General features: G+C 39.3%; 1 protein-coding gene across 6 annotated transcripts in view; it reads left to right on the top strand.

Annotated features, from left to right (window-relative positions):
• Nucleotides 1–22515, top strand: part of SORCS1 (sortilin related VPS10 domain containing receptor 1) — a 507743-nt gene that overhangs the window by 261374 nt on the left and 223854 nt on the right. For all 6 annotated transcript variants that reach the window (XM_045040656.1, XM_019813798.3, XM_023240902.2 and 3 more), the window contains one exon: nt 10625–10724. In XM_045040656.1, the coding sequence (XP_044896591.1) occupies nt 10625–10724 (100 nt within the window). The remainder of the gene's footprint in view (nt 1–10624; nt 10725–22515) is intronic.

Below are 22515 nucleotides of genomic sequence, written 5' to 3'. Positions count from 1 at the left end.
AGTAGTTATGAGTGTGTGGTAATGCGGCCTGTGAAGATGTGGCCTCAGCATGAGGATAGATGCCCTGTGCAATGGATCAGAAATGCCTGAGGATTAGGGTCCTATCAGAAGAGAGAGCCCTCGGTAAAGCTGAACAGACATGCCTCCCCTCCTAAATTTATCTTTGTGTAACTAATAAATATATATTATGTTTTCCATTGCCATATTTATACAGAATACATTAATAATGCATAATACATTCTATGTACACATTTGTATGAGTTCTTCCTAAGTAAGCCCCTAAATTCTCTTATATTTATGTCTCTTAATGACTCTTGCCTGACATAAACTCAGGGCGTGGTAGCCCGGAAATTTCCTTGCCCCCTTACCCTCCAAAAAGAAATACAAAAACCAAATGTGGAATTTCTCCAATTATATTTTCTGATAAGACGGGAGAACATTTAAGAGAGGTGGGGTTCAATTCACTCAGCAACATGATTTGAGCCCGTTCTAGATTTCAAGAAGTAGCTGTCATGTTGGAGAGAGACACAAGAGTAAGTATAAATGAACTGTGCTCTCTAGTCGGTGGTATCCGATGGGGAGAGGAGAACCAGACAAGGTTATATATGGCAGAATATAGAAACAATATAGGAGATGTTCAGTTGAGTCTGAGCTCCGTTCTGCAGAGGGATGTGAGAAAGTTCAGTGAAGGAAGGATGTTTGAATCCAGCCTTGAAAAGAGAAATGGGCAGAAAGAAGGTTGAAAGGGTAAATACGAACTTCTCCTGCCTTTGGAGAGCACAGTCTACATTAACACAGAAAACTGTGAGCATTGATAGTTTCAATACAATATATAGCCAAAATAGAGATCCAGGTATCAGTGTTACCTGACAACTTAAAGTAGCTAAAATTCAAATTTTAGTTATTTTTATGCTCGAAAGATGAATCTAAAGATATTTCAGAGGTAAAAGTAACCCCTATATTTGGTGTTCACTGTGTTATAGACCAACGGTCTTATTACCCCCAGCAGAAGCATGTGTGGAAATGTGTTGTTTACTACATCGCCGCCCTTTCCTTTCCGTGATACATAGAGTCACATTGAAATGCATTCCGGGTTCTTACCTCAACTACCCTGTGTGGCTAGAAAGAAACTTCAGGAACACAATGTGATAATCCCACAAGGAAAAGAAGACAATGGCACCGAAAGACCAGAAAGATGAGCAAGAACTTTTATACCTTATGGACACAAAGGTACCCATCCCTTACATTTAAAAAATAACTTTAAAAAAAATTCCAGATCAAAATAAATTGGAAATCCCGTGACCTCTGGCAGAGTGGAAATATCTTTATAGCACGCTGCTGTTCCTGTCCCTAAATCTACCATTTAACCCCCTTCTCTCTAACTCTGCCAATTAACCTGAGAAACTCAGGGTATCCAAGAAACAGAGGGAAGCTTGTTCAGCTCAGGATGTACCATAACGTCTCAGCAGCACGTTTAAATTATACGTTTAGGCTGACAGGCAAACGTATTTCACGGCAGAATCCTTAGAAAGCAGGAGACAATTTCCTTCAGGTCCACGTCATCGTTTGATGTAGATTGCCTATTATATTCTTGAGGTATTATGAAAAATGGATTTGGAGATATTTTCTTGACAGTGGGTAGACTAATGGAATCTGGTGACTGTATTTAAAATGTGCAGGGGTTTGTTATAACGTGGTAATAGAAATATCAGTTGCACTGACAGGTTAAAAAAATCTGTCAATGCATGATAATGAAGTTATTTAAATGTCGACTCACTCGCAAACATTTTCCAAACCCTAAATTATTCTCACTGCTTTAACCTCATGCATCCTAAGTTATTAAGGAGCAGTGTCTGCGATGCAGCCAATGTGCCTTTGGCTTTGGAAGCTATTTTTATGCCGCCAAATGCACGAGGAGCAATGAAAGTGGCTGCTCTTAATGATTTTAGGAAAGAAACAAAACACAGAAGCCGCAGCTGCTTGATTTAGAGGTGAATGTTGTTCCACTTTCAGGATATCTCATTGGCACCGATTTGAGTAATGCTCCTATGCTTCCTTGCTTCCTGTCCCCAGGCTTCCCTCTACAGCTCAAGTCTTTGCTTTGTGACCTTGGAAGTGTGGCTTGATGGGTCTGGGATAGGGCACGTTACCTCTCTGGGGTCTGAAGGGAGAGGAGGAGGAGGTCAGGCTATTTGGATACTTTCTAAAGCTTTTTGAAGAAGTAGTCTGACTCATCCTTGGTTCATTGAGTGTCCATCAGGCTTCATGCATTCATTCACCTTCCATATGGAGAAGACACCTGATGTGCCAGCACTGTCCTGAGTCCTGGAGATTTAGGGCTGACCAAACATAAGCCCCCTGCCCTTCTGGCACTTCAAGTAGTCTAAGATGCTAGCCAAGCGCTTCTTAATTAACAAGTAGAAGAGCATAGAACATGCTCCCAATGCAGGTCCCATGGTACCCCACACAGCTGATTGACTCTGTTAATAGCAGGACTGCAGCACCCTGGCCAAATTATGCAAGCTTCTTAATTTTGACTCAGTAGAAGTCCAACTGACCACACAAGAGGAGCAAGCTTCCACTGAGTCAGCCGGTCAGTCAAGAACAAATTATGAGTGCCTGATGTGTCCGGGGGCACTCCTCTGAAAGCTAGGAAGACAGAAGTGAACAAAACAGACATCTTTTCTACTCTCATGGAGTTTTCATTCTGGTGGGGGAAGACAGAAAATAAAAAAGTAAGTAGAAATCTATCAGATGGGGAGAAATACTATGGAGAGAAAATAAAAGAGGCCAGGGAGGATTGAGTGTGCTGGGGGTGTGGGAAGATGCTATTTGATACAGGATGACTGATGTTCAGAAAGAAATGAGGGGCCGTTTGGGGAAAGAGCTTTCCAGATACGTGGAATAACAAGGCTGGAGTGGGCGAGGGCAGGGGCAGGCAGAGAAGGCAGGGAGGTTAAGAGTTAGACATCTATTCTATCACCAACTTGTTAGATAAATAAGTAAATATGACTTGTCCAAAGGAAGTCTGAAGTTTGTTTGTTCAGGAAACCAGGCACTGACTGGTTACTCAGCTACTGAGTTTCTGTGTCCACTTCTGTTTGACTCCAAGTATTTAATATTTCTCTTAAGCTATGACATCTTGGTAGTCTTCCTGAGACATCGTCAAATAATTAACAAGTTGGCCCACTTACTTTTTCCATTTTTCTAACCTTACTAGGAGCTAGGGTGGATGAAAGACATACCTTCTCTTATCATTGTGAGAGGCTTTTTTAATGTTTTTCTTTTTTTTATTTTGAAAATTATTTTATTTTTATTATTTTTTAATATGAAATTTATTGTCAGATTGGTTTCCATGCAACACCCAATGCTCATCCCAACAGGTGCCCTCCTCAATGCCCATCACCCACTTTCCCCACCCTCCCACCCCCCATCAACCCTCAGTTTATTCTCAGTTTTTAAGAGTCTCTTACGGTTTGGCTCCCTCCGTCTTTAACTTTTTTTTTTTCCTTCCCCTCCCCCATGGTCTTCTGTTAAGTTTCTCAGGATCCACATAAGAGTGAAAAAATATGGTATCTGTCTTTCTCTGTATGACTTATTTCACTCAGCCTAATACCTTCCAGTTCCATCCACACAGCTGCAAATGCAAATGGCATGATTTCATTCTTTCTCATTGCCACATAGTATTCCATTGTGTATATAAACCACAGTTTCTTTATCCATTCATCAGTTGATGGACATTTATCTCTTTCCATAGTTTGGCTATTGTTGAAAGTGCTGCTATAAACATTGGGGTGCAAGTGCCCCTGTGCATCAGCACTCCTGTATCCTTTGGATAAATCCCTAGCAGTGCTATTGCTGGGTCATAGGGTAGATCTACTTTTAATTTTTTGAGGGACCTCCACACTGTTTTCCAGAGTGTCTGCACCAGTTTGCAGTTTATGCTTTTCTTAAGATCAGTTCTCTCTGGCTGGCCCTCTGTCCTTTTACCTGATATGAAGAAAAGCCAGGTTTTGGTCTGCACCATGTAACATCAAAGATTTTGAGTTCATATTCCTTTTACAAAGAAATGCTAAGCCAAATTTTGTAAATACGTTTTCTTTTTCTTTTGTGGCTTTTGAGAGAGGCAGTACAGCATGGAGTTAAGTTAGAAGTCATCTTCCAAATTCTCTGTCATTAAGCAGTTTGACTCTACTCCTGGATTCTCCTTATCTGTAACATGTGATTAGTATCAGTGTCGATCTCATGGGATTCTGCATGTGAAGAGCTTAGATCACATTTTAAGCACCCGATAAACACTCATTTTTGTTCCCTATTAGGTTTCCTAAGCATAATAGTCCATTCAACAGTGGAAATCCTGGAAAAGTTATTATAGAAGCAGAGTGTAGGATCTTTCACTTCCAAATTCTAATTCTTACCCTTACTTCTCCAATTTGAGGCCCACACAAAGCTACTAGCACACATAACCTTTAAAATATGATAGACTAGATTTGGTTACATTTAAAAATGGTAGGGAGGGCGCCTGGGTGGCCCAGTTAGTTGAGCATCCGACTCCAGCTCAGGTCATGATCTCGCAGTTTGTGAGTTTGAGCCCTGTGTCGGGCTCTGTGCTAACAGCTCAGAGCCTGGAGCCTGCTTCGGATTCTGTGCCTCCCTCTCTCTCTGCCCCAACCCACCCGCATTCTGTCTCTGTCTCTCTCAAAAATAAATAAACATTAAAAAATTGTAGGGGTGCCTGGGTGGCTCAGTTGGTTAAGCGTCCAACTTCAGCTCAGGTCATGATCTCATGGTTAGTGGGTTCCAGCCCAGCATCAGGCTCTGTGCTGACAGCTCAGAGCCTGGAGCCTGCTTCAGATTCTGTGTCTCCCTCTCTCTCTGCCCCTCCCCAGCTCATGCTCTGTTTCTCTCTGTTTCCAAAAATAAATAAATGCTATTTTTTTAATGGTAATAACTTCATGAATATTTTCTAAGAAAGCTAAATCTAAATTATTTTTTGTGACTAGGATTCTTCTTGAGGGTTCATGTTATGGGTTTTGGTGAGTACTGGGTAAAGAATACCAAAAACAATCAAGAAAAAAATTAGTGATAAATAAACAAAAGCTGCCATTTAGAGATTGCCTATTACATGTCCATCATTGTGTTCAGCACAATGAATGGATTTTATGGATTAATTTAGTTTACAAATGATTCTGTGCTTATTTATTATCTCATTTGATGGTATCAGATTATAGCACAGGAAATACAATCGCACATTTTATTTCGACCACTTCTGTGGAAACTAGTCATGCTCTGTGTCCTTACCTTCTTTGAGTGTGATGGGACACTACCCTCTGAAAGAGATCATAAGGTAGGCGGGGCCTACCTCTGGGAAGGTAGGCGGGGCCATACACTGAATGTGCTTTCTCCATCCATCAAGGAAACTCATTTCAGCTCTTTGAATATAGTAAACACTTAAATAAAGACATACTTTCAAATGTTCTAAAAGTCACTATTTAAGAGATGTTTGCAAAAAGGTAGTGTAAGGATTAAGGATCAAAAGCAAAACCAATGGCACCTTGATTTAATCACTTGCATATTTACTTTCCTGGAATGCTTATTTTTTTAAGTTTTCAGCTTTTTCTTGCACAGCATAGGTGTTGACAGAAAGCCTGTTTTTCATCTGTATATAAGTCAACCTATAAACAGAACTTGAAAAAAAATTGCTTTGAATGTTTTAAAAAATGATAAAGTTGAGAAGTCAAGGCTGTTTCTATTGCATCTTAAATACATCTCTGCGTGTTATATTTTTTTAACATTACTTTTTTTTTGGCCTTGACAGCAGCAGTCACTTTTTAAAATTTTATTATTATCTTTTAATATAATTTATTGTCAAATTGGCTAACATACAGTGTGTACAGCATGCTCTTGGTTTTCAGGGTTGATCCCATGGTTCATTGCTTACATACAAAACCCAGTGCTCATCCCAACAAGTGCCCTCCTCAATGCCCATCGCCCATTTTCCCCTCTCCCCGACCCCCCCATCAACCCTCAGTTTGTTCTCTCTACTTATGAGTCTCTTATGGTTTGCCTCCCTCCCTCTCTGTACCTTTTTTTCCTGCTCCCCTTCCCCCATGGTCTTCTGTTAAATTTCTCAAGTTCCACATATGAGTGAAAACATATGATACCTGTTTTTCTCTGACTGACTTATTTCACTCAGGATAATACCTTCCAGTTCCACCCACACAGCTGCAAATGGCGTGACTTCATTCTTTCTCATTCCCAAGTATTATTCCATTGTATATATAAACCACATCTTCTTTATCCATTCTTCAGTTGATGGACATTTAGGATATTTGGGTATATTAGGACATTAGGATATTTGGATATAATTTGGATATTGTAACAGCAGTCACTTTATTATTAGCATAGGCTGGCACTTTTCTCTGAAGATTTGATTTGTTTAAATATTTTTATTGTTCTCCTTTTCTTATAAAACCAAGATTCATAATCTTTTGCTTTTTATTTTTTGCCTTTGATATGCTTTTCCAAAGCATGTTGCTCAGAACACTAATTTAATTAGCTATCTTTCAAGAATGAATCCTGTAATCAAACATGTTTGGAAAATGCTTCATGGAATATGCATTTAAGAGGTTCACAGTATATATTAAACTAGCAAAATAGGTATATGTGTGTGAGAATAATAAAATTTATATGTTCTGAAGTAAAGGAACATTAAATTTTGCCTAATAAAGCATTTCCTATTTTTTTTTTTTGATCTTGGATAACATTCCTCTCCCTCATAGCTAGGAATGATACTTAAAATATTTACCAGCCAGTATATTGGCTCACCAGCCAGCCTGCTGCTCAACTGTCTGTCTCTCATCCGTTCTTTCAGAGCCCAGGTCCCTAGGGGGCTGCAGTCCCCACTGTTGACCATGTTAGGATAACTGTAAGCATCTGTTAGCTACGAAGGAGAGTTTGCAGATGGGCACTAGGAATTGCTTTCCAGGGTGCAGTGCCTTCTCCAAGGTCACTGTCTCCTCCACCAGGGCTCAGTCTGATTGGCATGAGCACTAACCAATCAGAGTAGGTGCTCATCTTAGCGCTGAGCAAGTTTCTTGAGGACCTCTGCTGTGCCAGCTTTCAATCTTTTGGTTGCTGGACTGTGAGGAAATCTAGGAGGCCTCCAAGGGAGAGGCCATGTGGTAAGGCTGTCAGAAGTGCTACTCAGAGAACTTAGTGCATTAAGTATTTACCAATTGGTTTGGAAATAGTAAATATTTTTATTTATGTACCCTTGAACCAATCTATCCTGGCTGATTGTTAGTTTTCCCCGGGACACATGTAACACTCCATCTAATTCTAGTTCTATGGGACAACATTGAACATCTGCTAGTATGTCCTGTTTTGTGTGTGTAGAAATGCATCATTTTTTTCCCTCTCTCCATCTATCAGTTATTATGATGCCATAATGCCTAAACATGCAGCTCTGCTGAAATTGAGAATTAACAAATTTTTATTCAGTTTCTGAGCTTTGAAAAATCAAGGGGCAAGAGATGGCATTAAACAGTAATGGCAGATACCTTGAAGGATCTGTACTGCTGATGTTATAATAAAAGGAAAATATCCGATAACATACTGTAAACTCTCTGAAAAAAAGTTACAAATGTATATGTAAGCTAGTAACTCTATTATTGCCGTTACATTGAGATTTCAGCTAAACACACACATACAGACACACACACACACACACACACACACACACACACACACACGAGTGAGTCCATGTAGTGTCCTTAAGGGATCATCCTCGTTTGCCCTGTAAAGTATACTTTTTGAATGTAAACATATTCATTGAATATCTTAAGGGTTGAGTTGGTAAAAATGATGAGAAACTCATTATTGCCCCTCTATAGATTTGTTCCTACTTCTCTGGCCTCGATTACCATTATCCCACCAGTAAAACTGAACCGTTCTCTCATCTCCAACATTGTCCTACTGATGTCCACCTATGGCTAGGCAGCACCTGTCAGTGTAGCACACCCTGTCCCCCTGGCATAGCCACCCCCATGATAGATTTTGCCTCTATTTGTTTGTTCTTAACTTGTGAGTATTGTTCAAAATAATGATTAGAAGAAGTAATCTGAAGAAAGGAGCTAGAGAAAGGCTAGTGACATTTTAGAGACAAGAAAGTCTTAAGAAAGAGACGAAGTTGATCTAGTAAGGCCTGGTTAGGATTGGGGGTGGGGGGGCGGATACACCAAACACCAGGATTGGGCAAGTGGAGAAAGCAGTCTTAGAAGTTTTTCAGAGAGCTGGAGGAAATTTCATATCAGCTTGAGTTTGAGGGGAAAAAGATGAATATGGAAGGAAGATCTAAAGAAGTGTGCTGTAGTTCATGGATAAGATCTGTGAAAGCTTTGATTGCTCTTCAAATATTCTTGGCTATCAAGCCAATGTTTGTTTGATTGGGCTAGAGAACAGGCTGGTCCAGAAGAAAGCCAGTTATTTATTTGGGTAACACAAGGTGCCTTCTAGTTCATCATGCTCTGATTGCTTCCCTTTCCTAAAGCTCTACCCATTTTCCATTTTCAAGTGCATTAGTTCTTCCAAGAAACTTTACATAATACCCCAATCTTCACTGACTTGGAGCATCATCTAAACTCTATAAAGTGTTGACTATTATAGAATTGTATTTAATTATTATATAATATTTATAATTTATAATATAAAGTATATAGTTTGTTATATAGTAATATATCTATAATGTTTATTTATAGATAATTATTAGATAGGTATTACAGATAATTATAGATATACATTATAATGTATCTATGATATTTATAGATATTTTATTATATAACAAATTATGATTTATATTATGAATTATAAATATTATATAATAAATCATATAAGATTATATATAGATTTATAATATTTATATTAAAATATAGTATATAGTTATATATATGCATTTATATTTGTGTATATATATAGTTTATATGTGTATAAATTTTAGGGATAAAATGCCCTGGATCCCCAGCCAGAATAAATTGTTAATTCCTTAATTCCAAGATCATGTATACAGCTTTCTTGCTACAGTGCCTGGTCCAGGGTGGGTTCTTAATGTGTGATGATGCGGGTGTTAACACAAACACCTTCTATGTAGTCTTCATGACCTGTAGGGATTTGTATCTTTTATTAATATCAAAGATTAATTAAAATAGTTACATTTTTATGTGTCCAATTACACCAACTTTATTTTCTAAGCCTTGTTAATTCTTTTTTAAAAAATGTTTATTTATGTATTTTGAGAGGGAAAGAGAGCGTGCACGAGCAGGGGAGGGGCAGAAAGAGAGGAAGAGAGAGAATTCTAAGGAGGCTCCATGCTGTCAGGAGCTTGATCTCACCAACAGTGAGATCATAACCTGAGCTGAAATGAAGAGTCGGATGCTCAACTGACTAAGGCACCCAGGCACCCCTAAGCCTTGTTAATTCTTGTCTGTAACATTGAACTTAACACATGATAACCTTATATCTCTGCCTCTCAAATAAAGTTGTTAGATTTTGAAAGTGGGGCAATGTATTGCACCCTGGTACATAGCACAGGTTTGGTACATTTTAGTTCTACAAATGTGAATGAATGAATGAATGAATGAATGAATGAATGAATGAATGAATGAATGAATTGGGAATCTCCTATATGTAAAAAGAAGGCAAAGAGGAAATTACGTTTCCTTCATTTTAAACAAAGAAACAAACAAACTGTGGTTTAGTAGAAGTAATGCGGGACCTAGGGCCAGAACACCTGGATTCAAATACTAGCTGGCAATTTGTCAGCTGTTTTCTTTGAATATCACTTAAATTCTGTCAATCTCTTACTTGAAATACAGATAATATTCCCTCCTGCACGCGGTTGTAATGATCTAATAAGATTACAATTCTGAAATATGTAATAAACTTTGATAGAGAAGGTGATTAAAGCCTATTGATTCAGTCAGAATTAATAAGTTATTGACCAAGGGCTAGATAAAGATGAGAGAATCTCAAAAATAGATAGGGTCAGTGCCAAAAAGTAATGCCCTCCCAGCTGAAGGTTGCTTAACAGCAGAAAAGGCCACCAAATAAGATTGTGGAATTTCACTTATTATTAAGATGTTTTCTTACTCTTAAATAATAGGAAAAGACTGAATGACCTTTGAAGGGAATGATCCACCATAAATTCTATGACTCATGAAAGGAAACACGATTTGTAGATAAATCATGAGAACCTGCTTTTCCACGGTGCCAGACATAAAGCAAAAGTTTGAAAATGTCAACTCTGCCAAAACTCTTCATTTATGTGGTCAATTCGAGAGACACTCTCATCTCTTAATCTTTTAAAACCAACCACATATTTTATGCAGAGTACGTACATTAAGGAGCAGTAAAGAGATGGAGTTTTAATTTTTACCAATTCAATTTAAATGCAAATGTTAACCACTCACATGATGCCACTGTGTACATAATTAAGCATCATTATATACTACATGAATCATCTAGAAACCTCCTGAGAGCCATTCTACTACGTAAAACATGCATTATACTGACAAGCGGCCAAGTGACGTATACTTCTGTCCTCATTAATGCTCCTTTTGAATTATAGGTCAACTGATTATGGAACAACCTATGAGAAGCTGAATGATAAAGTTGGGTTGAAAACAATTTTAAGCTATCTCTACGTGTGTCCTACCAACAAGCGTAAGGTAAGATATGTATATTCGGTGCACTGTTTCTTCGTGACGTGACTTGTGTCTTGGCTGGCTAGCCTCTCTAGCTAGCTAAAAATCCATGATTTTACAATTAATCTGGGAGGAGAGGTGTAAAGATGAGTTGACAGATGTTAAGGGGGTAAAATGTCTGACTTCTCATAATTCCCAGAGCAACAGCTGTGAATGTAGGAGGGTGAGAGGTAGGCATATCATTACCATTTCTGAAAGGCAGCTCCAAGGAATCCTTGAGTGGATGCTGCTGACTCTCTTGCAAGAGCTCCGACCAGTCACGAGAATCAGAAGCAGCCTTGACAAGATAGAAAAAGAGGTGGGGTCTTCCTCTGAAGTGCCCCTGTTTTCCCCTGACGTGAGTAAATTAAATAGAATTGAAGTGAATGTGTCCTCTGGTAGCAGGTTGGGCATTTAATTGCTAAAGTATGTTCAGCCTGCACACAAATGTCAGAACGGAGGCGCTGCTGGAAGGAACCATGGAGATTGTCATAAACTGCACCCTAATTTTCTAGATGAGAAAAATTAAGGTTCAGTGAAAGGTAATGCTTTGCCCCATTGCAGAGTTATGGGTGCAACAGGAACTAGAATTCAGGTTTCTTGGTTGTCAGCCATACTGTTGCCTCTGCATTTTATTGCTCCTAGTAAGAGGGTTTATCTGCCTTTCCGAAAGAGATATGACTTTCTCGAAGAAGAAAACATTTGCTTTTAAATGATAAAGACTTATTTGTCTCAGGAGGAGAGAGCGGCACCACATCCATTCTTTGGTGTTTGTAAACTTGCATTGTCAGATTCTGAATTCTGACATACAGTTTCTAAGTGTTGTGCGAACTGCATGAAATAACAGTATCCATCTGGAAATAGAAAATTGTTGTCCATTAATATGTCATAAGCCATATTTTTTTATGATGGTAGCACTGATATCCAGGTTCTCGCTTTAGATATGTCAATAGTTAAGTGTTAGTGACCTTGGCTAGGTTCTGCGTTTTGTTATCTGAACTATGGGAGGTAGATGAGAACATCTCTCTACCATCATTCCTCAACTCTGGCTGCATACCAAAGCACTAGTTGATTCCCAAATGTGCAAGCCCTGGTCTTACCCCCATTGCTCTGGATTAGGGCCCAGGTAACTGTACTTTGAGTAAGCTCCCTGGATGCTTCTGGTATGTATCTAGGATTGAGAACCAGTTTTGTCAAGTGTAACATTCCCTCTGGCCCTACGCATTTCAAGTGCTTCAGTAGAAGCAGTGGAAATAGACTCTGGCGTCATATGGCTTGAATGCAAACCCAGCTAAACCAGTTAACAAGTGTATAAACTATGGTGATTTCCTTAATGTCTCCAAGCAGTGTCATAGAATTTAAAACAGGGGTAATTCCAATTCCTGCCTCATATGAATAGTGGTAACTATCATATGAAATGAGGCATTTCAGGTGTTTAGGACAGAACAGTTAAGGCTCTTATCAATGTCTTCTCTTTATTATTTGTTTCTCATCTGCCTCTTCCTCCTTCTTCATATAATTATTAGAAGTAATAGTAGTGACTATCCTCCCTAAATAGAAATGTTCAGTAGACCTTTCTGTAATGATAGCAATGTGCCTTTAATCTGTCCACCACCTGAGACATTAACCACTTGTGGCTATTGAGTATTTGAAATATAGCTGGTGTGACTGAAGAACTGGGTTTTAAATCTAATTTCGCTTTAACTTAAATGTAAAAAACCACCTGTGGCTGATGGCCCCGATACTGAACAGCATAGCTCAGTAATGTCAACGTCACGGATGTAGAGGTGTATGTTGAATATTCCTTCTTCCCCTCACTGGCTAATTACTGGTCCATCATCAGCAATTACATCCAAACAATTTGACCTAGTGTATACAGTCCTAAAGTGAGCAACTGAACTTATATCCTTTACTTTTATAATGAGATTTAGTTGTTGGTTAGCTTTGAATCAATTCTTATATCCCCTATTGATTTTTCCTCCACTTTCACATTTTTAATTAATTTCATTTAAGAGTCAACAATCTGTGGGCATCACAGGCTACAAAGAGAAATAAATCACTATTCCACCCTCAAAGGTCCTGTATTCTAGTAATAAATGGAATGTGACTTTCTGTCATTGAAAGTTCCTTTGACTCTGTTTCCACCTAACAGATGACTTTGGGTGTGACATTTACATGTTCCCCTTTGCAAAGTGATAGAGGCAAAAACAAAGGAATTTATAGCTGAAAGAGACCTCAAAATTGTTTTTAGAATTGTTCTAATCTAGTGATAAGTCCCTGTTTTATTGATGCTGTTAGAGAGGCATATTATTAAAAAAAAAAAAAAAAAGATGCCAACTACTGAGTGTGAGCATAGGATTTTCTGTAGCAGCAGAGCAAGTGGCTCCAACATTGTCGGCAGGAGCAGAGCTTGAAAAGTGAGCCTCTCAAGCCCAGGTGTGGCTCCTAAGGTGGGAAGGGAAGCTTAGAGGGAACACAGCCAGGAGCCCTGCCCTCCGATCCACTTACGTCCCTCGGTGTGCAGCATCAGCCGCTGCACACTTAGTCTGTTGTCATCTGCAAGACTGTGAAAAGTCACCGGCCATGGCATTTAGCTAAAATTAAACCTTGGCAGACCCTATTTCCAGAGAGAGAGAAGTCATTGTCCGTGACTGAGAGAACAGCTTTCTCCGGGCCTCTTACCTTCTAGAAGCAGAGGCGGGCCTGCGCTGTTTCATTCACACCGTTTAAGGGTGAACCTGAGCCGAAGGATCTTTTCCTGTACAGATAAATGAGGCCTTCAGGGTCACTTTCTGAGACGCTGATAGATTTAAGAAATATTGGAGGACGATGAAGGTCTTTACAATGGTGCAGAAATCAATAATGTTGACATAGCAGTATATTTGTGTACAGTTTCTCTACTTATGAGGTGAATTTATCACCATGAAATATGTATTCCCCCCCACCAAAAGGGACATACTCCAACCAAAGAGATAGTACCTGCACAACATTTTAAAGTGTGAATATATTTCCCCCAATCAATGAGAGTTTATATTTTTTAAAAAGGTGAAGAAAGAAGAAGAAGAAATAAAGAAATACCAGACTCAATTAATTATGCAGGACAAAAGCATTCAAGTTCGCTCCGATTCTCCTCGGACTTCTGTGTCCTCCAGTATAAAGGCAGACTCCTTTGTAGGGTTGTATTAATTCTTTTCCGTCTCTAGGGTGCCATCGAGCAAGTTAACATCTTTTGTACCAGATATGTCTCTCTGCTTTTCACATCAGTGGGAGCAACTGGAATAAAACTGACATCAGGGTAACTGCCTTGCATTCCCAGAAACCTGTTTTTGCCTTCACATCCTTATTGCTATTTTTAGCTGCTTGGGAGGACGAGCACAGTTCTTCAATCAACGTGGCTCCAACAGCGGGCATGACACCCTGGCTTTGCAGACAGCTTGTTAGGGGCATTCCTGGGATCAGAGTCCAGAACAAAACAGGCCCTTATTTACAGTTTAAATTAATGATCATCCATTGGCTGTTTCTCTGCAAGCCTGCTGTAAATGACAGCAGCTTTCCTTGGATACGTCTGTTACAGTAAAAACTGTAATCTCGTCATAGGGCAGTCTAGGAAATCTTGACTAAGAGACCTAGAAAGCCTGCTCCCAGGTATTGTCCTAGCTCCCTCTTTCAAAGGAGCCCTGCACCTAGTAGATGAAATAGGCCCAGAAGAATAAGGATAAGTGGATCCTGGTGCCGGAGGAGAGGCAGGCTAGCTGTCTATCACCACGTCTCCAGAGGAGAGCGCTCCCCAACCCAGCCCATGATAAATCCCAAGGCTTGTTGGTGTCAGCAATGGTTTATTGGCTACTTACATGTAATCGTCTATGGGAAAGGATGATTTAACATGCACCTGAAATGAGCAGCTAGGATGTGGAGGGTGATGGGAAGAACTAATACAAATGTAACAAAGAAAGACAAAATCGATGCTGAAATCTTCGTCTCAATCTTAAATTCTCACTGAGTTTATTGGTATTCTGCCTAAAAAGAAAACTTCTTTAAACTCTGTGTGTGTCTATCAGCAATACCTTTCCCATCACCCCCAACCAGCCTTAGCTGCTCTCCCTTCATGAGGTGTTGTATAACATCTTCGAGGATTAAAGAATACAAAATCCCAAGTGGAATTCATTGAGAGGAAAAATAAGAAAAAAAGGTGTTTGGTTTTGTTTTTTAACCTGGAACATACAGTTCGTTTCATTGTTATATCCTTGTCCTCTCCATGCACTTTGTTCTCAGCAAAGAAGAAACCTAGAGAGTATTTGGTCTTTATATTTCCTGTGCCCCCCCACACCCCAGTTTCTTCTCCTTTCTGTGTTATCACCACTTAATTAATACTATTCCTGCTGAGAGAGCCTTCCAAGACTTTCATCCTATAAATAGGACCCCAGCTCCTCAGACGCATTGATCATTTTTGTGGGTCTCTTGGTATATGCCAGCATTAAACACTGTTTGCATTTTCTCCAGATGTTAGGTTTTAATTACCTTACTGTACGTGGCACTTTCTAAATAAGCGTTTGGTTATTGACTCCTTGTCTTTTCTCTTTATATCCAGGGCATGCTTAATTCCTCTTGACATTTCCTTGGGAGGGGTGTGTGTGTGTGTGTGTGTGTGTGTAGATAAATATGGATATAGATAGGTATAGATATAGACGATATAGATATAGATATAGATATAGATATAGATATAGATATAGATATAGATATAGATATAGATATAGATATAGATATAGATATAGATATAGAAATAGATATAGATATAGATATAGATGTCATGCATGTGACTTCTGGGGACAGAGAAAAGATGCAGTTGATAATATCTGCCAGCTTCTCTTAGGAAAAAATATGGAATCATTGAATCAGAGCCTAAAAGTTGTTAGAGGTATTCAGATTCTGCTTTCTCATTTAACAGATATGGATACTGAGTCCCTAGAATTTAGTGACTTGCCTGAGGTCGCATGCAACTCAAATTAGAATCTAAGATCATTAATTAGACCTTTAAGGTAAATGTCAAATATCCTCTGTTCCACAAAATCTAATCAATTCCATTAAAGAAATGTTCTCACTCCTTTTTTTTCTTTCTTTCTTTTTTTATTTTCCAGGCATCTGCTTCTCTTTTCTAGCACTTTTCTGTCACTCCTGAGTAGTTGGTCTTGACCCTGTCTAATGCCCCATCTAGAATGAAAGGCCATAGAGAGGATAAAGTACCTTCATCAGCTTCCTAGGTTGTAACAAGCCGAGCGCAGCATCCTGGCGTATGGTAGATGTCCAACACATGGCTGAGGATTTGAACCAAACTTAGGTTGGCTTTTGGGCTCCTCGGCTGGAACTTGAAAAGCAAAGGACATTGTAAAACCAGCTTTCGCTCGTTTTTTTTCTCTAATTATGAAATTAATTCTTTCAAGTGAATAAATAAGGATAGTAAAAATCCCTGTAGGTTTTAGTTATTTCTAGGCCAAAATGTATAATTTTATCTTTTCTAGCCAAGAAGGGCATGATTAATATTTAAAATGCCAGGACTTTGCATAGCACTCCCTCAACATTATCTGGCGAGGCCAAGGGGAACCAGTTTATTGTATAATACATCAAAGGGGGTACATGACATTTCCCTTGGCAGATACTCAGCAGTTGCTCATTCCGCCCTAACTCTTTTATCTGTCCCTTTGTACACAAGATCATGCGTTTGCCTCTAATCTTTTAAAAATAACATATATTTCATTCATGAAGAAGTGCAGCCCATGAACTCAGAGACATAGTGGAAGTGGCATTTTCCAAACTTCCCTATGCTTAACCTGGGCAATGATGGCTAAAGGGAGAGATCATCTCCTCTGATCCTTCCTGGGAACAGTTGAGTGTATGTGCTGTTTCAGTCCATCAATCTCTGTTCTGTTCTCTTCTTGAGCATTCAGAAAGAAAATCAAGTGCAAGAAAACATGCTGCATGTACATTTCCCGCCCCCTCTGGGTGATTTTCCAAGAGTCATCCAAGCCATTGGGTTTCAGGCAAGCTACAGAATACTAAGTGCAAAGTGCTCTGTTTGAAACAAGCAGGGTGCCAGGAGCTGGGCCCACGAGCAAACCCTCTCAGTACCCCGAGGTGGCCCTGGGGAGCCCCCTGGGACTCCTGGGCTCCATAGAGCAGAGTTGGGGAAAAAAACACTCATCTAGGCCACCCATCCTCTGTATACTAAACTACAGCTGAAACAGCCATGTACCTTGTACAATTTTATATGAATCAAAGCACCCATGATAACATTTATAAATAAATAAATATGAATAAAACCATAATCTTTTTGATTTCAGCACATTATGTTTATAGTAGCACCTAGTTGATTTTTATTAAACCTTATCTGTGTCTAACACTAACGTAAAAAAACATAGCAAGTTCATAATATACAATTTTCTCAGAATTGATCCAGTTAAGTAGTATATTACTGTTTTATTTCATGTAGTATTAAGTATTGCTAAGTACTTTTTTACTGGAAAGAAGCTTCTTGCATAATTAATATCATATATTTCTTATTCCTCATTTGTAAGATGTTGTGTCTATCACATATAATAAGCATCTAATACATTAAATATTAATCATGAGTTGCTGATTTAAAAAGTTATATGTGTATGAGGATCAAGTTTACACAACATTGCTTTCAAAATTCAGAGTTTATTATGATTATTTTTTAAAAAATACACAGATAGCTAGCTAGCTAAATAGGTAGGTAGAAAGATGATAGATCCACAGATCAACCTTTTCTAAGTTTAGATAATGCTTTCTAGTTGGCATCAGGTGGTGTTTCTGTATCACACTGAGGAAGAAATTAGAACTCTGTGTTTTGGTTTTGTTCTTTCTTAAAAAATGAATCTAATCAGGATGGATCTAGTCTGCATTGGTCTCCAAATATGATGAAGTAAGACTGGCCCGGAGATTGCGTTTATCTTGTACCACTGACTGGGTCTGAAAAGGTAGGTTGCTTTTGTGGCCAGGTGAGCAGAAGTTTTCAAAAAGGGAAAGAAGCCTGTATCAGACACTGATCATTCTTCAAATACACATAATAGACCCCCTGCTCAGCCTTCTTTGGGGATCAGATTTTTTTTTTAATTTAGCTATTTGTTGTTGTTTTTTTTAATTTATTTTTGCCTCATAATCTGTCCTTATTAGAACTTGTATTCTCTGAAGTCTGGCTGGCCTAATGTTAAATGCCCATCCATTACCCTTTTATGAAGGTCAAATGCATCATTTCAGGTTGGTTCCAAGTTATGCTCTGCTGTGGAAAATGGTCAGAGGTCTTTTCAACATTCTGGTCTGTTTGCTTCCAGCATACTCCCTGTGGCTTCTCAGAGGTTTCCATCATCCGGTGTTTGACATACTGTATCTAGAACATTTGTTTCTAGTGAATAGCCCGAGCTGCTCTCATGATGGATGGAGATGAATGCCGGCCGCTACAGGAAATTGCCATATTTACTAGGGTGGGGATGTTTCACTCCAATATATCAGATCTGCCTCAAGCTTTCTCGGTGCTGTCAGGAAAAACAAAGTCAATGTCAATGAGCCTTTAATAAAACCACTTTCTCCCCCCTTGGAGAAATTAAGAGAATACCACCAGCCTCAGAGGCTAAATCGCTTCCATTTAAACATTCCTTCTTCTGACCTAACCTTTCTCTTAACCAAATCTTTTTCTGTTGGTTTTGTTCCTCTGTTCTAGGCATCCACCTCCCATTTTACTGGGTCCCTAACTGCTCGTGTACTTCTCATTCCCTAACCTTCCAAGTCAACTACTGAAAATAACTTATGCAGAAAAAATACTGTAATTTGTAGGTAAGAGGATGGGCTTAGATCTTCGGAGATAAAAAGGCCTGCACTATGGGATATACATTTTGATGACTGGGAGAGAGAAATCTCTCCTTCTGGCTTTCTGGGGCTGTGTGTGTGCGTGTGCGCAGGTGCGTTTGGGGGCTAGAATACTAAGTATTTTCTTGCCTGGCAACTGGCACCCCAGAATGAGCATTCCTGTAGTGAAGAAGAGGATGATGTGGATGAATCCAAAAACTAGAATTAGGAAAAACGAAACCTCTGAATACACAGTCTTTCACAGATAAAAGAAGAGGTGTAGGAGGAAAGGCATAGATGTCAACCCAAGAGAGAAGGTGGCAGAGACGACTGCACAGCATTTAAAGTAACAAAGCATTGATGAGAGAAAGCTAATACAAAGCACACAGTGAAGGCATAAGTTAGAAGAAAAAAGTATAATAAAACTATAAATGTTTTCAACAGTAGATTAAGAATCTCTTGAGATCTCTCAGAGAGAGGAAGGCTAATTTACTGGGAACTTATTAAGACTTTCCAAGGGAGTACAATTTAGCCTTATCTCTCTGTTCTTCCTGAGTGCTTTCAAAGGGGTAAAGGATGTTGATGGCTGTGGCCGAAATTGGTTTTGCCAGAAGGGAAAACACAATTATGACTCAAGTGTGGGGGAGTAGGAGGCCTCGATCAGCTCCCCAGCTCCCCAGCGGCAGATTCAAATATCACTGCTGCCGCCCACAACTTAATGATTTTTTGTCCTTTTAATGCCGCCTCTCTTAGCTGCTCCCCATCCCTCTGTGTCATGGCCTCTCCTATTTACATGGACACCTTGTGATTTCTGCACTTCTCAGGTGTTCCAGCTCAGCACCTATTTACAGTCACGGTGGAGCTACATTTTGTCATTTGAAGGTGGTCACTGTAAATTTTTGCCTTGTGGAATCATTAGTTGTGGTATAATGGTTCATGTAATGGACCCTGGAGCCAGTCTGCCTGGCTTTAAATTCCAGCCAAGCCACATACTAGTTGTATGCCCTTAGACAAAGCTTTATTTGTTGGTGTGTGTGTTATTAACCTCTCTGTGATAGTTTCCTCATGTCTAAAATAAAATAGAATGATGCGTCAATATCATAAGGCAGTTGTGAGAAAAATCAAAAACAGGCAAAGAAGAACAGTGCCTGACACATAGCAAGTGTTCAATAAATGTTAGTCTCATTGTGACCACTATTATCGCCTTCAAATGACATGGCATTGCCTACGCTGTCATTTGTCAACTCAACCAAAATTATTAAATGTCTATTTTGTGCCAGATCTTTTTAAGAGCTAGGAAGTACAATAAAAATATAAGACATTGTCCTTTCTCTTAAGGATCGTGCAGTCTAGTAGAAGAGATGAATGTATAAACAGTCAACTACAGTACAGAACTTACGATACGTATCCTAATAGCTGTGTACATAGAACTCTGTCTTTGGGGATTCAATGAAGGCTTCACAGAGAAGCAAATATTTGTCAAAGGAGAAGGGAGAAAGATGAAAACTGTCTTTCATTGTATGTCTTGAGAGAAACCAGTGTTCATAGACCACAGTGCATACATATAACTTTGATTGCTTTGCAGATTTTAAATGAATAAGCATGTGCCTATTTTGACTCTTAAACATGCTAATTTCCATTTCCATCTGACTATATTGACTAATTAGGCCAAAAAAATGCTTTCATGACCCAACTGAATTTTAATTCTAAAATAATAACACAATGTCTTTTCAATTGTTATAAACCTTTTTCCTGTCTTGCTTATGAAATCAGTAAATGGCCAGTGGTGACATTATTAAGATTGAATTAATAAAAGTAAATTTTACCTTATTGTAGTTGATCAATACTGATATATTCAGCATTTATCTTAACTACTTGTCATTCAGAACTACTGATGAGATTTGGAGGTACAATTTTAAGAAATCAATTTACATATTTCATTGAACACTTGGCTTGTGCCCAGTTCTTTGCAAGCACATTGGTGAATGTTAAAAAAAAAAAAAAAGTGTGAACCTTGCATCGCCCTTATGGAATTTACCATCCTGCTGCAGGGATGCAATTAAAGAACAGTGCGAGTCAGAAGATGATGGATTGCATGGTACAAATGACAAAGGCTCTAAGAGTTTAGAGAGGAATGTAGTCTGGGATTGTCCGGAAAACAGCATAAGAGGGGCTTAAATTGCTCAGTGAAGCAGACTGGTATGATGCAGGGTCCTGACATTTACAACAGAAAAATGTAATCGAGTTGAACCAACATTATTTAGTGCTAGGTGGTGGAGATACACACGTGCATAAAACAGGGCACTGTCTGCAAAAATGGAGATTGAGGGGAGAGGTACGTAGGTAGAGATGAACGTGGGTTTACATTGGCACAGGTACTACACCTTTTATTTCCTGAAATCTTAATAACTGGATAATATAAATTACACATCCTACTCTTTTGCATTCTAAAAGTGCTCCTCAAAGTGGTCCTTTGCTTATCTGAATTGTGGATTTCGAAAATATAGTGTCTTTAAATGTATTGAATGCTTAGGAGAGTGCCCAGGTTAAGGCAGTAGGTGACTGTCAGGGATGACAGGGAAGTGAGAAGTATCGAGTGAAACAGTGCAGTAAGAGAACCAGTGTAGCATTTGTAGGGGGTTGGGAGGGCGATCCCCTTCCCACTGAACACTTCTGGTGTTCATCTTTTCCGGGGACAGGGACTCATCCTTTCCCCTACTACTGCTAAGAGGGATGCGGTTTTCTTTTGAGAGAGGGAAGAGTTACAACTTCTTAGCAAAATGCTGGTGTTCTCTTTCAGCAAACCCAAATTTCACTCGGATGAAGTAGCTTTAAGAGCTAAGCCCAACCAGCTTGACTCAAGTATCGGTAGAGTTTGAATTTCAGAGGACGTCCGGGAAGACAGCCGAACGTCTGCCGAGGAAAAAGATGTTGGGTCTTAGGAAGGCACTTGTCTGATAGGGGAAGCAGTCTGCTTTATTTTGAATTTATGTTATGTGGTATGTTTGTGTGTCTCTGCCCCTTATGCTTTATTAATTCACTATTTCACCGACAGACTCACATATTTTCTCCAACAGCTAATGCTGTCTTTGTTCCTTGGGCCCAACGCCTTTGTGCTTCCATGTGGAAGTGTGTTACTGACATTTACAAACTCCCACAGAGGACTCAGTCAGTTACCACCATAGATATCCATTGTTCCAAGAGAGCTGACCTTTACCCCCAGGCACCAATTAAAATCTACTGCTACTCACCCCTGCAGTGCTTGCCGTAATTCTGGCTGACTGCCCAGTGTAACTGTTAGGATGCCTTCTCCTTTAGTGCCATCTTCTTCATTTTCTTCCCCAAACAGGAAGAGAATGGCCTGCAAATGGAAACGCATGCTTCTTCTGGAAGAAAAAAGAGGCAGACCACCAGAGTGGACAGCAGTTTTCAATTAAATCACCTTTTGTGTTGACACAAATGAAGACCTTAAATAAATGGTATAATTAGGCGAAATTTGGGTCACTGCCTACAGGTTTATCCCAGATTCACATATCAGCAGAGCTCTCCAGTTACTTGGTGGTGGTGATTTGTTACTAATTGCAGGGCCACTGTGCCCTAAGCGTAGCTGGACCTGCTCTGTAGCAAGCTGATAGAGACCACAATCCCAGCATGCAGGAAATCAGGCACCAGCCCTCTATATGTCACATTATGTGTGTTACCAGCATAGCACCAGGATGGTCAACTTAAGTTCCTTTCTATAAAGAATTTTGAGATCAGGGTTTTTAGGGTTGGAAGTAGTTTGTATGATATGAGGTCACAGATGCTCGTCATAAAAAGATTGATATTTCTGCCGGACCAGCAAATTAAGATGTGCTTATTTAGGGAAACAGGCATGGCAGTGTATTCAGAGGTGTATCACCTCCTTTGTCACTCGTTC

Source organism: Felis catus, chromosome D2 (assembly GCF_018350175.1).
Source record: "Felis catus isolate Fca126 chromosome D2, F.catus_Fca126_mat1.0, whole genome shotgun sequence".
Classification (NCBI taxonomy): Eukaryota; Metazoa; Chordata; class Mammalia; order Carnivora; family Felidae; genus Felis; species Felis catus.
The sequence above is the reverse complement of the archived record's forward strand: the minus strand, read 5'-3'. Positions and strand labels throughout refer to the sequence as shown.